Consider the following 15,647-nt stretch of genomic DNA (forward strand, 5'->3'; position numbering starts at 1 on the left):
TGTTGTACCACAGAAAAGTGGTCTTGTTTTTTGCCTACGGTCAATTATAAAAATGTTACAATATAAGTTATTTATAGTAACAACTAAGGGAAGTTAATCTTAAAAAAAAAAAAAAAAAAAAAATTGTAAGTCCACAAAAAAATCTTTACCAGGTAGAGACTGGTCAAAATACACCTCAAAATTAGATGTAGCATGCATGTTGTACTACAGAAAAGTGGTCTCGATTTTCCCCTACGACTAGTAATGAAAAAGTTACAATAAAAGCTATCTAAAGTAACAACAAAGGGAGGTAATTCTAAAGACGGGAACTGTGCATGACACTTCGTCTCATGATGGTGTATAATTGTGCCAAGTTACATCAAAATCCCTCCATGCATGAAGAAGAAATGCTTCGGACAACGTCATTCTTGTATCTGACCTTTGGCCTCTAAGTGTGACCTTGACCTTAGACCTAGGGACCTGGATCTTGCGCACGACATTCTGTCTCATGGTGGTGACCATTTCTGCCAAGTCATATCAAAATCCCTCTATGCATGAAGAAGAAATGCTCCGGACAATTTTTTTTAAAGAAAATATGATAAAGGGGAATAACTCAAAAAATAGGCAAGGTAGAGTTATTGTTCTTGCACATTGCACTTCCTCCCAATGTGTTCTATCAGTGTATGAAGTTTGAAGAAAATCCCTCCAGTCCTTTTGGAGTTATGCTCCGGACAAAATATTTTAAGAAAATAAGATAAAGGGGAATAACTCAAAAAATAGGCAAGGTAGAGTTATTGTTCTTGCACACTGCACTTCCTCCCAATGTGTTCTATCAGTGTATAAAGTTTGAAGAAAATCCCTCCAGTCCTTTTGGAGTTATGCTCCGGACAAAATTTTTTAAGAAAAAAAGATAAAGGGGAATAACTCAAAAAATAGGCAAGGTAGAGTTATTGTTCTTGCACACTGCACTTCCTCCCAATGTGTTCTATCAGTGTATGAAGTTTGAAGAAAATCCCTCCAGTCCTTTTGGAGTTATGCTCCGGACAAAATTTTTTAAGAAAATAAGATAAAGGGGAATAACTCAAAAAATAGGCAAGGTAGAGTTATTGTTCTTGCACACTGCACTTCCTCCCAATGTGTTCTATCAGTGTATGAAGTTTGAAGAAAATCCCTCCAGTACTTTTGGAGTTATGCTCCGGACAAAGATCGTTGCGGACGCACGCACGCACGGACGGAGAGCATTTCTAATATCCCCTTCGCCTTTGGCGGGGGGATAAAAAAGCGACAGGTCACTCTTAAATGCTAGTACATGCTTAGATGAAAACAAATACGTTTAACCTACGGCACTAGTAAAAACATCTGCGGCCATTATTTAACACAAGGGTACCGCCGAATGCATGTGGACTAGCCTATAAACCGCTTTGATTATAACTGTAAATTTTAAGTTAATGAACTAACTTTTAATTAAATTACAGCCAATAAATGCTGGTAGCACCCATCGATTATAATCATATGCACACAACATCATTCTTTGTAATAATGAAGATTTGACAGTTTCGTATGTTGCAAAAGTGAATGAATAGATGTAAATTTTATTTTATTTTTTGTGTTAAGTGGGATTTTTCGGAAACTTTATTTTGTGTCTCAAAATGAGTACAAATATGGCCTTTAGAGCATCAGTTAGTTGATTTCTAACATCACTGACCATGTTTAAAGCATAAAAAGTACAGTTTTGCAACTTATTGTTTAAAAAAGATATATAATTCTCCAAGGCCATTCAAAAAATTAGGGTAGGGCCAAAAATTTAGGGTAGGTCGGGATACCGGAAACAAACATTTTTTATGCCTTAGCAATTAAGTGTGAAAATATTTGAGATGCACCAGACATGTGAGAACCAACATAGTGCGTTTGTGACCAGCATGGATCCAGACCAGCCTGCGCATCTATGTTGGTTTTCTCGTGGCGTGGCTCATTTTATGTTGTTTATGGTATAATGGTATGAATTATTTTATACATTTATAATACCATACTTACGATATTGACATATATCACCTGACCAGGAGTCATGGCACTGGCATCCCAATGACGTCATTTGCCCATGGTTGTTACATCCGGGTTCATAGTTATGAAGTAATTGAGATATTGGTTTAAAACAATATTTTATTAATCACAATTCATTTACAACATGTAAATATATCAAAAATGCATACATGATTGAGTAGAAAGCTGTAAGCTTATCCTTTAATATCTACATTTATCATGTTTAAACACGGCAACTTATAAAGTGATTGATAATATAGTTTGCTAGCAATTTATTCATTTACATTTCTTTATTATAGGTTTTTAAGTAATAAGTATGTTGCACACACGAACGCAAAAACAAAATAGTTTGAGATATTGCAGAATGATTTAAACCGGATTTCTTGCCATAACTGGAAGTATCTTACGTTAACACAGTGTTATTATGATATTTTTAAGCTTTGAGAAATAGTAAAGTTGTTTATGAATTTCAGGAGTTGTTATTTATTCAAGGCATGTTATACATTTCCACATGACTTCCGGTCTAACAAATAAACCTGTAATCCATTATTTCAAACATATTACATTAATGGTATTTAAAAAATATTTTTTGTAATTTCAAAATATAGAAATCAATGTAAGCATCGATTCTATGCGTGATTGTCAAACTTCAGAAGAAGAATGATCTAAATATGCCTTTAAGGATTTTTAAGCGGGTTTTTTTTTCAGGTTATTCGCCATTTTGAAAAAAAATGTTTCTTCGAATATTGCTTTCTAACAAAAGTTTTGCCAAAAAAAGATACAAAATAAATTAAAGTATGGATAATAATGTACCATTTAACCAAATTAATTCTACTTTTTGCACCTTACACATAATTTTTTCATCGTTATTTTTGGCTGTCGTTTGCCTAAAATTTACGTTACAATGAAGTAGGGGTAGGTAATTTCAAATGTCTATCAAAGTAGATCAGGTTTGGTCTTGATATTTTCCTGACTGATACATATTATGATAAGCTTTAATCAAAGTATTAGTTATCAAGATAGCACTTTATATTATCTACCAAATATCATGAAAACAAAAAGAACAAAAATATCAAAATCCATCAGTTTTTAACAGTTTTTATCTTAATAAATCTCTTAGAAGCATGGTGACCCCAACTTTTTTCTTTCCATTTTGAAGCATTTTGGTATGTCATTAAAGCTGTAAAATATTTTGAAAATCTTAATGTCAGAAGTTTTTGTAGATCTAAATACGTTTTTACCATTGAAAATAAAGCGAAAGAGATTTGTCAGTGACATTTTTGCTTATATAATACTGACGTCATCTTGTATTCATGTTAACCTGTAAGTCATCAGCATTGTTATACTTAAACATTTTCCGCCATTTTGGTACAAAAATGGCTCATGCTAATAAAGTTTGGACCGATATTTAGGGGGGTTTTTTTTGGTGGGGAGGGTTGGGGGAGGACTTTTTAATATATTTTTTTTTATTTTCAGGCAGAATACAGGTATCACTCCATTCACTCAAATATACATTTGCAATTGAAAGGGAGTCCAACTGTTATCTAATCAAATATCCATTCGTATGAAACATAAAAACAATGAATTAAGTGCAATAGAAAATGAAAGGTCTATAAAACATACACTTTTGGTAGTACAGTGCAACCTCTCCAGAGCGGCCCTCTCTACAGCAAAAACCTCTCCACAACAGCATCATCAAAATTTCCCATAGCGGAATTTTACTATCAATTTAACCTCTATAGAGCAACAACCTCTCAACAGAGGTCAATATTTGTGTTTCCGAAAGGGTGTTGCTCTGCAGAGGTTGCACTTTACATCCGTATTGCAAAAACATGTTACACAATTTTGAAATTAATATTTACCAGGTGTGCTTGGAGAAGTGACAGCATGTGTTGTCAATGACACGGCTAATAGGTGATAAAAAGAAATACGCATCCAGAATGTGCGCAAAGTTTGTGTATAAGAACTTCGGTACAATAAAAATATATAACCTACATAACAGAAATGTTGTGTTTTTAATAGAACAGATCTGATGTCTCTTTTTTGCACATATTCTATTTGTTTGTTGACATACAAAACGTACAGAAAAAACTTAATTAATGTACAAAGCAACTTATAAACTGTACAAAATAACTTAAAGCATAGTACAAAAACTTGCATAGAACAACTTAAATTTCACTAGAGACGCCCAAGACATTCCATATTGTTCCTTTACTTCAGGTTTGAAACCTTTAAACCACTGGATACTTACTCGTTAACTGTTGGTCACAGTGCTTGCCATCCCATCCGTGATGACATACACAATGGTAATTGTACGGATGCCCATACTCATCTATATCATACCAACAATCCCCGTGAACACAGTAAGTGTTGTAACACTGTAACGTCCCAGGCGCTGTAAATGCAAAACCGTTGTTACTGGGTTTAATGTGGCACCGGCGCAGTGAAAGGTCATATGGTGAATTCAAGGTTGGATGGTGGAGAAAGACCCAGGTGCCCCTCCGTGCATTATTAGTTCCCTAATGGTTGAAAACCACTTTCAGGGACTATAGGAATGCACTTTCTATGCGTCTCATTCCGCCATTCAGTCCGTCCGCAATTCGTGTCCGGTCCATAACTCATTCATTTAGAGATCTTGATATTTCTTGGCACAAATGTTCACAATAGTGAGATGACATGTCTTGCACAAAACCCGGAAGGTCAATGTCAAAATTGGAGATCAAATGTAAACAGGTCAATCCGACAATAACTCTGTCATTCATGACGGGATTTTAATAATACTACCTAGCACAAATGTACCGCATATTAAGACAATGTGTCATACACAACATCAGATCGCTAGCTGAATGGTCAAGGTCACACTTGGTAGTCAAATGTTAACATGGCATGAAAAGAGTCTATTTCGGGTCCGGTCTAAAACTCATCATGTCATTCATCAAGAGATTTTAATATTACTTGGCACAAACGTTCCCCATGATGAGACGACGTGTCATGCGTAAAATTTAAACCCCTAGCTCAAAGTCCAAGGTCACAATAGGAACCCAAAGGTAAACAGGGTTTTTTCCTGTCCGGTCCAGAACTCTGTCATCCATCTGTCATCCATGAAGGTATTACAATATTACTTGGCATAGATGTTTCCCATGATAAAACAACGTGTCATACGCAACACCCAGAACCATAACTTAAAGGTCAACGTCACACTTTGAGCTCAAAGGTTAATAGGATTTATACTTGTCCGGTCTACAACTTTTTCGTGCAGAACATGATTTAAATATCAATTCCCTCGAATGAGGCAACGTTTCATGCGCAAAGACCGGGCCGCCCTTAGCTAAAAGGTCAAGGTCACACTTGGAAGTAAAAGACAAAAAAAGTGCTTTTTCCTGTCCAGCCTGTAACCCAACAATTCTTAAAGAGATTTTTATATTTCTTGACACAGATATTCACCACCATGTAGCAAATTGTCAGGCGCAGAACCAGAACCAGGTTCCTAGTCTGGGGTCAAGGTCACAATTCACAAATGATCACACATGTTTGACAGATACTGCAGTAGTGAAAATTAGGTGTCTTCTAATAGGAGACTTTGCAAGGTAATACTTTATTCACATGTTTCATGGGGAGAGGTCATCTTGGTAGAACCGCCGGTCTGCCGTAAGTCAGCTGAATGGCTTCCTCACATGAAGAATTCAGCATCCCCGAGTAAAGTTCGAGCCCACATCAGGCAGGGACAAGTGATTCTAGGTCAGCGACCTTAACCATTATGCCTAGGAGGCCCCTAATACAATACTATACAATTGTAAATATTATTATTACTTTCGTTCTTAAAATCTATTATAATCATTATTATTATTATTATTATTATTATTACTGAAGTGGTACACAATTTGCCCATTCGTGCACGGTGTACCATTTGTGCTCAGGTGAGCTACAAACCAACATTAATTGAATGTAAAATGTCAAGAAAAACATTTGTAAAAATGTTTCTCCACTTACGTGCATATTCCTGCGTACAGTGCTCACCATGCCAGCCTTGGTCACATTTACAGTTGTAATAATAGCCAATGTTATCGAGGTGTCCGACACATGTTCCATGTATACATTGTTGATGACAGTGATCATAGTGCCCTGATCCAGGTGCTAAGTAAAGACAGTTAACGTACACATTTTTTAACATGTGCGCCAGTCTGATTTTGAAATTGGTCATGTACCTTAATCTTGCGGATAAACAGCAATCGATGTAAACACCAAAGTCCATTATAACTATGCGCATTACAGTGGTTAGAGAACAAAAGGCTAAATATAGAAATTACTATGCGTATTACAGTGGTTAGGGAACAAAAGGCTAAATATAAATTACTATATGCATTAAAGTGGTTAGGGAACAAAAAGCTAAATATAGAAATAAACACGCGCATTACAGTGGTTAGGGAACAAAAGGCTAAATATAAAAATTACTATATACATTAAAATGGTTAGGGAACAAAAAGCTAAATATAGAAACAAACACGCGCATTACAGTGGTTAGGGAACAAAAGGCTAAATATAGAAAGGGCATTACGGGCATCTCAATAGTTTGAGCACATACAGTTAAATTTTAAACTTAAACGGTAACACATGGTTGTATGCGCATCACAGTGGTTTCTTAGGTACTGTACAGTATTATGGCGTTTTTATTTTTAGCAATATTGAAATGAACAACTGGTAGCACTTTCGTTTAAAACAAAAGCTGATCAACAGCTGGCTTTAGGGCGCAGTAGGTTGTCAATGAGTGGATGAACATTTAATCATTTTGAAGTTAACTTTGCATCCTTCCAATATCAATATTATTTTGCATCTAATTTACATACTTGTGTTTTTCTCTGGTTTCCAATTTATTATTGTATTTCTTATTGTCGTATAAAATAGTAACGTGTATTTAAATATAACTATGTATTAATAATGATATATATTAGTGAACAAGTTAGAACTAGATTAATTAACTTGTGTTTTTTTCGTTGAATCTTACTGAAAAAAAAATAAATACAGATTAAAAGGAAAATTTTAACGAGTCTGGGAACCGAACTTCCGATGAAAAAGTATTACACGAATATCATTTTTTCGTAAACGTAGTGTAATGAATTAATTTTGTGTTATTGTTTTGTCGGTTAACATTTCAAAACTCCATAATACTTTGAACATAAAGGCTAAACATTGAAATTCACTATAAAACGCAAATATTACTATTCCCGCAAGATAATTTAAACGACAACACGTTTATATCACTGCTCGATTGTTATGGTTCTCATGCACTGTTGGACTCAAAAAGAGTGTCAATGATAGAAGTTTAGTGTAATGTTATACAAAAATATAATTGGTTGATTATATGCGGGATTTATAGATCTATATGCGGGATTTATAGATCTTTTCGCATTATGGTAGCTACAGAACATAAATTCAATGTAAATATTAGATACAACTATGCCCATCACAATAATTTAGGAACATAAGGCTAAGTAAAGAAATTAATTATAAACACTGCATACTGTGTTAAGAAAATAAGGCTAATTATAGAGATTCAATGGCACAACAAAGACAATGCTAAAGATACCGGGATCCTAGGAAGAAAGTCATACAAATAATGTACTTCATTTTGAGTTTGATATAGTTTTAGTGTCTTATTGCGCCATCAACTTGTTAATCAATTCAATACGTTTGTAATAAAATGGCTTAATACCAGTTGTATCACAGCATAGCTCAAGTGTGATGAATCTATGTCTTTTTTCCAAGATTTTGTTGTCAAACTCTTCGTAAACTATATCAGCAATTAAGTGTGAAATTTTTTTATGTTGTTTGCTGTATAATGATATGGATGATTTTTTGTATTTATAATGCCATACTTACGATATTGACATATATCACCCGACCAGAAGTCATGGCAGTGGCATCCCGATGACGTCATTTGTCCATGGTTATTACACGCTTGTTCATAGTAACAAAGTTGACGGACATCGAGACTCTGGGTCGTCGGTGCAGCTACAAACATCAGTTTATTACTTCGTGTTAACTTTACATTTTATAGGATCCATGACCTGCACCTATATTATTTAATTACACCATCCTATCTGATCGTGACATGGCTCCTCTAGCATACATTTTACCCAGGCTTGCCCTAAGTTCAGCTATCGTGTCATTTCCTTCAGATAACGAAATTGAATAGATTGTTGTACTGAACATGTACTGCTGGTAAATGAACATAGGTTGAAGCCTTTATACTTGAAATGACTATGGAGGATCGCGCAAAGTGAGCGAGGTAAAGCTACCTCGTGGCGGGGTATAACTCTAGATATAGGGAACTGGGCGTTGGGCTTATAAAATAACAAGGACCCTATTTATAGGATCGTTTCTTCCACTGAGCCGAGATCGTATCCTTTTTGAAAATGTCATTTACTTAGTAGAGTAAGAAAGTTGCTTTTCAAGATGACATATATGTCCTTATGTTATTATTATTTATGTCCTTCTGTGTATGTCAACATGAAGGCGACAGAACGACAAATAATTGACCGTGTCTTCGTGTCAGCACGAAAGAACAATAACAAGACGAAATGCTATTTTGTCGTGTCTTGTGCTGTTTAATGGCGCAACTGCAAGCACGGTGATACGACAAAACAGCATACTAACACAAATGGGACACGTGTCGTCGCCAGGGGCACCAATATGACAAATATGGTTTATCAGGTCTTGCTCCGTCCTTAGTTTTTATACGCTACTGCCTAGAACACCGCTTCCATTTCCTTATACCAAAGGTACTGACCAGAGACCCGTCCGTACACATTGGACAGTACCTGGAGCTCCGCCCCAAGTTTTCTATACCAGGGCACTGCCTAGAGTCATTTCCCTTTCCCTACACCTAAAGTATTGCCGAAAGCCCCGACTCCAATTTTAAATGATTAGGGTATAACCTCAGTTCCCCATACGTAGGGCACTTCCGACTTTTACCTAGGAGTCTAACTAAAGACTTGCCTTCAGTTACAGCAGGTACTGCCAGGAGCTTTGCCCCTAGTTCCCATACCTACAATGCTTCCTGTAGCCAATCTAGCAGATCCCTATCCATACACCTAGTGTACTACCTAGATCCCGCGTTCCCGCCCCCTCCCGGTTTCCTGACTTTGGGAATTACCTGGAGCCCTGCCAGCAGTTCGCTATATTTAGGATAATGCCAAGAGCGCCTCACCTAGTCTCCTTTACATTGGATACTACCTAGAGCCCCGCTTTGATTGGCACTGTCTAGAGAGGTGCCACCTATAATCTCTGCATAGGACGCAACTTTAAGCCATGCGTTCCCTTTAACTAGAACTCTGCCCAAGATCCCTATAACAAGATTAATACCTAGAATCCAACCTCTCTCCCAGTTCCCTACACCTAGTTACCAACTACAGCCCCACCACCAGCTCTCTTCACTCATAAAGTTATATTAAGCCCCGCCTCCACTTCAGTACACCTAGGGTGCTGCGAACAGTCCCGCATCTAGTTCCATATTTATTCCTTATGTTGCCTAAAGCCCCACACCCAGCTCCTATATCTAAAGTGATACTAGAACCTCGCCACATGATATCTTTACCGCGGGCACTTCGCACAGCTCCGCACCTTTTCCCTGCACCAAAAGTTCTGCCCCAACTTCATACCTTAGTATATAAACCATACAATTAGGCACGTACACTATATAACTTAGTATGTACTAGTGATGTTCCGATTGTCGCCGATGTTCGATTAATCATCGCCAAAGTTTCAAAGTCGGCGACATCGATTCTGACCAAAAAAATCGATTCTAGACGCTGATTTTGTTAAAAAATCAAATCCCACTTTCAGGACTTTTTCAGATAACGTCTCGCTAATTTAAAAACGTTTGCTCTTTTATAACCTTTGGGTAAGTATTTCAAAATATCTGCTCTTTAAAATTGAGAACGCTGTCGGGCCAGCTGTCATGATCGTAAAAATAATAAAAAAAATGTGTTGCCCTGGCAGTAAAATATCAGACGTCTTGAAATATTTTGGGTTGTGCATATAGCCTGAATGCCGGGTGTTGGCATTTTTTAAGAAAAACCTTGATACTACTAGAGCTGTTTGCAAAATATGCTTTTAAGCGTAAATTGACGAAGGTACCCCACAAACTTCTTTTTTTAAATTGAAATAATTGTCAGATTTTATTTGGCAAGCGGTGGATTTTGACTTTGTCAGTGCATCTAGCATGACTTGAATCCCAGGCCTTGAGTCAAAGAGAAAAAATGAATTCTATTTACTTTTGCATTTGGTCGAATAGTTCTTCCCAGATCGAAGTTTGGACTTATTTGTTCGAACCTTTAAACAGCCGGTTACGCTATCGGTTGGTTAACTTTTAAGGCTATATGTCGACATTTTAGAAAAAAAAAAAGAAAAAAAAATCTTTGAGTTAAGGGCTGCCTTCATAGTAAAATAAAAGAAATTATATGAAGACAAATATTTTGAATCAAGATCTAACCAATAGCCGGTTAAAGATTCGATCAACTGGGCCACAATTGCCTAACAGTTGCTAAAGGTTGTACAGTACTTTATAAAAAGTAATAAAAGTAGTCATACAATAATCCGAAAGTCTTGAGAAAGGTTTGCTGTTACTACCATATTGCAACATTACAAAAGCCTGTATTGATCTGTCGGTTCCGATACCACTATATATCTTACTAGACTTAACTTGACTTAAAATATTTTGTAGACGTGAAATCTTAAACTATGCATATAGCTGACATCCTAAAGGGCGAAAGTCATGTTTCAATACTTATTTAGAATTGTCCTGTGCATTTTAAGAATTGCAGTAATGTCCGGCAATTCTAGAATCTATTTTAAAGTTGAGAGGGAACAAAAAACGGTATAATTTGAAATACACAGCTAAATTGTTTATAGTAAATTTGGCGTTTTTCTACTTTGTATGTGTTCACTTTAAGCCTTTCAGGTCCTATGCATCTGTCGCTTTCCACGCCAGATGTAGTGAAAATCGGCCAAAGCACCCAACTTTTATAGACCAAAAATAGCCTAACCGGGCCTCACTTTGAACTCTGCCATTCATCCATTTCTATTTTTTTAATCCAATTTCGTAGCATATATGTATAGTACGAACATAGATGCATGTCCAGATAGTGTGGAATATGTCTACCAACCACCACTTTATTTCCTTAATTTTCACTTGAAAAAAATGGATGGATGACAGCCGCGCGTCTGGCCGACATTTTATTCTGATATTTATGTTTAGCCTCAACCGGAAGTACGGAGCTAGGAATTTTAAAACACCAGCTATGTAGAATCATTAACCGTTCGACTTTCCCCAGATGTATTAAAAATTAATAATGATAAAAAACAGTAAGATAGATATGCCTTTATATCTACCCTGCCCTGTTCATAAAGAAAATCGACAGGGGCCAAAACTACGAAACCGCTCCCCTGCCACTTGTTATGGTGCCCGCCTGATTTAACAAAACATTAATTTTAGTAGCAATGAAACATTATACGTCAACGATAGGATGCAGTGAAACATAACACGTCTTTGTTAAGATGCGTGAAATAGTACACGTCTACGTTAAGACGCAGTGAAACTTTACACGTCTATGTTAAGATGCAGTGAAACATTACACGTCTACGTTAAGATGCAGTGAAACTTTACACGTCTATGTTTAGATGCAGTGAAACCCTACACGTCTACGTTGAGCTGCCGTAAAACTTTACACGTCTACGTTTTAAAGCTGTGAAACTGTACACGTCTACGTTGAGATGCAGTGAAACAGTACACGTTTATATTGAGATGGAGTGAATCATTACACGTCTACGTTAAGATGCAGTGGAACATTTCATGTCCACGTTAAGATGCTGTGAAACATTACAGGTCTACGTTGAGATGCAGTGAAACAGTACACATCTACGTTTAGCTGCAGAGAAACATTACACGTCTACGTTAAGATGCAGTGAAAGTTTACACGTCTACGTTAAGATGTAGTGAAACATTACACATCGAGTTAAGATGCAGTGAAACATTACACGTCTAAGTTAAGATGTAGTGAAACATTACACATCGAGTTAAGATGCAATGAAACATTACACGTCTAAGTTATGATGTAGTGAAACATTACACGTCTACGTTAAGATGAAGGGTAACATTTCACGTGTACGTTAAGATGCAGTTAAACACTACACGTCTACGTTAAGATGCAGCGAAACATTACACGTCTACGTTAAGATGCAGCGAAACATTACACGTCCACGTTAAGATGTAGTGAAACATTACACATCGAGTTAAGATGCAGTGAAACATTACACGTCTAAGTTAAGATGTAGTGAAACATTACACATCGAGTTAAGATGCAATGAAACATTACACGTCTAAGTTATGATGTAGTGAAACATTACACGTCTACGTTAAGATAAAGTGGAACATTTCACGTGTACATTAAGATGTAGTGGAACATTACACCTCTACGTTAAAATGCAGCGAAACATTACACGTCTACGTTAAGATGTAGTGGAACATTACACGTCATGTTAAGATGCAGTGAAACATTACACGTCTGCGTTAAGATGCAGTGGAACATTACACGTCATGTTAAGATGCAGTGAAACATTACATGTCTGCGTTAAGATGCAGCGAAACATTACACGTCTACGTTAAGATGTAGTGAAACATTACACGTCTACGTTAAGATGTAGTGAAACATTACACGTCTACGTTAAGATGCAGTGAAACATTACACGTCTACGTTAAGATGCAGTGGAACATTACATGTCAAGTTAATATGCAATGAAACATTACACGTCTAAGTTATGATGAAGGGGAACATTTCATGTCTACGTTAAGATGCAGTGAAACATTACATGTCTACGTTAAGATGCAGCGAAACATTACATGTCTACGTTAAGATGTAGTGAAACATTACACATCGAGGTAAGATGCAGTGAAACATTACACGTCTACGTTAAGATGCAGTGAAACATTACACGTCTACGTTAAGATGTAGTGAAACATTACACGTCTACGTTAAGATGCAGCGAAACATTACACGTCTACGTTAAGATGCAGTGAAACATTACACGTCTACGTTAAGATGCAGTGGAACATTACATGTCAAGTTAATATGCAATGAAACATTACACGTCTAAGTTATGATGAAGGGGAACATTTCATGTCTACGTTAAGATGCAGTGAAACATTACATGTCTACGTTAAGATGCAGCGAAACATTACACGTCTACGTTAAGATGTAGTGAAACATTACACGTCTAAGTTAAGATGCAGTGGAACATTACACGTCTAAGTTAAGATGCAGTGGAACATTACACGTCTACGTTAAGATGTAATGAAACATTACACATCGAGTTAAAATGTAGTGAAACATTACACATCTACGTTAAGATAAAGTGGAACATTTCACGTCTACGTTAAGATGCAGTGAAACTTTACACGTCTACGTTAAGATGCAATGAAACATTACATGTCTACGTTAAGATGTAGTGAAACATTACACATCTAGTTAAGATGCAGCGAAACATTACACGTCTACGTTAAGATGTAGTGAAACATTACACATCAGTTAAGATGCAGCGAAACATTACACGTCTACGTTAAGATGAAGGGGAACATTTCATGTCTACGTTAAGATGCAGTGAAACATTACATGTCTACATTAAGATACAGTGAAACATTACATGTCTACGTTAAGATACAGTGAAACATTACACGTCTACATTATGATGCAGTTAAGCTTTACACGTCTTTGTTAAAATGCAGTGAAACATTACACGCCTACGTTAAGATGCAGTGAAACATTACGACGCGACGTCATAAGTTGAGGTTAAAAAGCGTAACGCCAGAAATACGCCGTTTTCTTACATTTGACGCTTGGAAAAAAACTCGAGCATTTACTTGGTCTAAAAGTCATATTACGTTCTATTATTCTGTTTTCCATGAACGTTTTTTATATAAACGACCAGAAAACATAAATCTTTCTTGTTTCATTCACTTTTCATATGTTTACACCAAAATATTTCCCGAGTTTATAAGTTTATAAATTATTGTTCCCAAGTACATATCATAATGCACATCATGTATGTATGTCAACGAGTAGAATCTACAAACATTTTTTTAAAACAACAAATACATGTACAGTATTTTAGTAGATCAAATGGCAGGATTATTAAGATTCTGAATAAATCTTTACAAAATAAAAATATCAAGTTTCTTCAAAATTTTATGATTGTCACCTTCGGAAGTATTTAACAATATGTGCGTTCTTGAAGAAGGTTCAATTATAAAGACTACGGACGACGAAGCCACCAGCACAAAATGTTTTTGATTGATTTGTATTTTAGCGGTAGTGTTCAAGAGTTCTCATAGTTTTTGCCCTTGATGACATTAAATTTTGTTCCGGACTTTCTGTTAGCTCTCCAAGCGTCTGTTTCGTCATTTCCTAACATGTAGAATCCGGTCTTGTTGGAATTCTGGCATTTCATGAACTTAATACATCTGGAATATATCTTAATAGGTTGTATTATTGTAATTTCTTATTAACGTAAAGGGATTTCGACACAATGCTGCCCTTTCGCAAAATAAAAAATGTCGGTGTGTCAACAGCGCCTTTAAAGAAACTGTTGTAATGTCAGCGTAATTAAACGTACACTATGGGACATTTTACTTGGACACGAAGAAAACGTAATAACGTGTGATACATGAATGATCTTGCTGGAAAAATAATATTTTAATTCTGTTTACAAAAACAACGCAATTTTGTTACCTTTAAATTCAACCAAAAGTTGGAATTTACGTTTGTTTCATTTATTTCTTTACAAGTACCGTGGGACTTTTGGGTACTAGACATGAAAAAATTTATATGTACATTTCTGACTCTGAAATAAAATGTCATGATGTATACATAATCCGAATAAGTACCAAAATAATATTTTCTGTGTGAAATATTATAGATTTATTATTTAAAGAAAACGAGTTTATAAGAATTAATAACTTTTCTTAATCCACAAGTCCTATTTCTACTGAATCTCTACAAAACCCATTTTCTGAACTTTTAAGTGTATAAGACGCGTTTCTGATTAGGGTTTTCTGTTTTACGTGTAGATGTCAGTAGTTTTACGGCAGACGATCTTTCACGGAAATTTATGAGCGTCAGACAAGTTTTTGGTTTTTCATCTGTCTGTTTTATCGTACATGCATAAATTTCCCGTTACATCTCTACAGCAAAGTTTCTTTGTGTTAGGTCTTTTTGGGCCCATAAAAATCGCTAATAGCTTACTTATATTAATCAAAAGTTACAAAATGAAATAGAGCTTGGTTTCTATTTTCAGAAGACATATTACATTATATATATTGCATTATAAATAGTGATAGTGTAACTTCTTTAATAGAAAACAAAGCCAAAAAATGACTTAGCTCCAACATATGACGTCGCGTCTACACGTCTGCGTTAAGATGCAGTTACAAATTAAGTTTGATAAAGCGGTTAGTGAGAAGAAGTCTTTTAAATGCACTGACCTCGAGAGTTTGGCTAAAATGATTTTTCTTCAAAACGAAATTTCCTTCATATAATGAACATTAGTATATGAGTTTTCTCTGAACTATCTTAAAA

General features: G+C 35.9%; 1 protein-coding gene across 1 annotated transcript in view; it reads right to left on the bottom strand.

The window, feature by feature from the left end:
- Positions 1-15,647, bottom strand: part of LOC123538386 (protein jagged-1-like) — a 48,204-nt gene that overhangs the window by 27,709 nt on the left and 4,848 nt on the right. The window contains exons 3-7 of the mRNA XM_053530153.1: positions 7,897-8,028; positions 6,010-6,153; positions 4,271-4,414; positions 3,882-3,926; positions 2,014-2,097 (exon numbers count right to left, since the gene is read on the bottom strand). Coding sequence (XP_053386128.1) covers positions 2,014-2,097; positions 3,882-3,926; positions 4,271-4,414; positions 6,010-6,153; positions 7,897-8,028 — 549 coding nt within the window. The remainder of the gene's footprint in view (positions 1-2,013; positions 2,098-3,881; positions 3,927-4,270; positions 4,415-6,009; positions 6,154-7,896; positions 8,029-15,647) is intronic.

This window comes from Mercenaria mercenaria, chromosome 18 (assembly GCF_021730395.1).
Source record: "Mercenaria mercenaria strain notata chromosome 18, MADL_Memer_1, whole genome shotgun sequence".
In the NCBI taxonomy this organism is placed as follows: domain Eukaryota; kingdom Metazoa; phylum Mollusca; class Bivalvia; order Venerida; family Veneridae; genus Mercenaria; species Mercenaria mercenaria.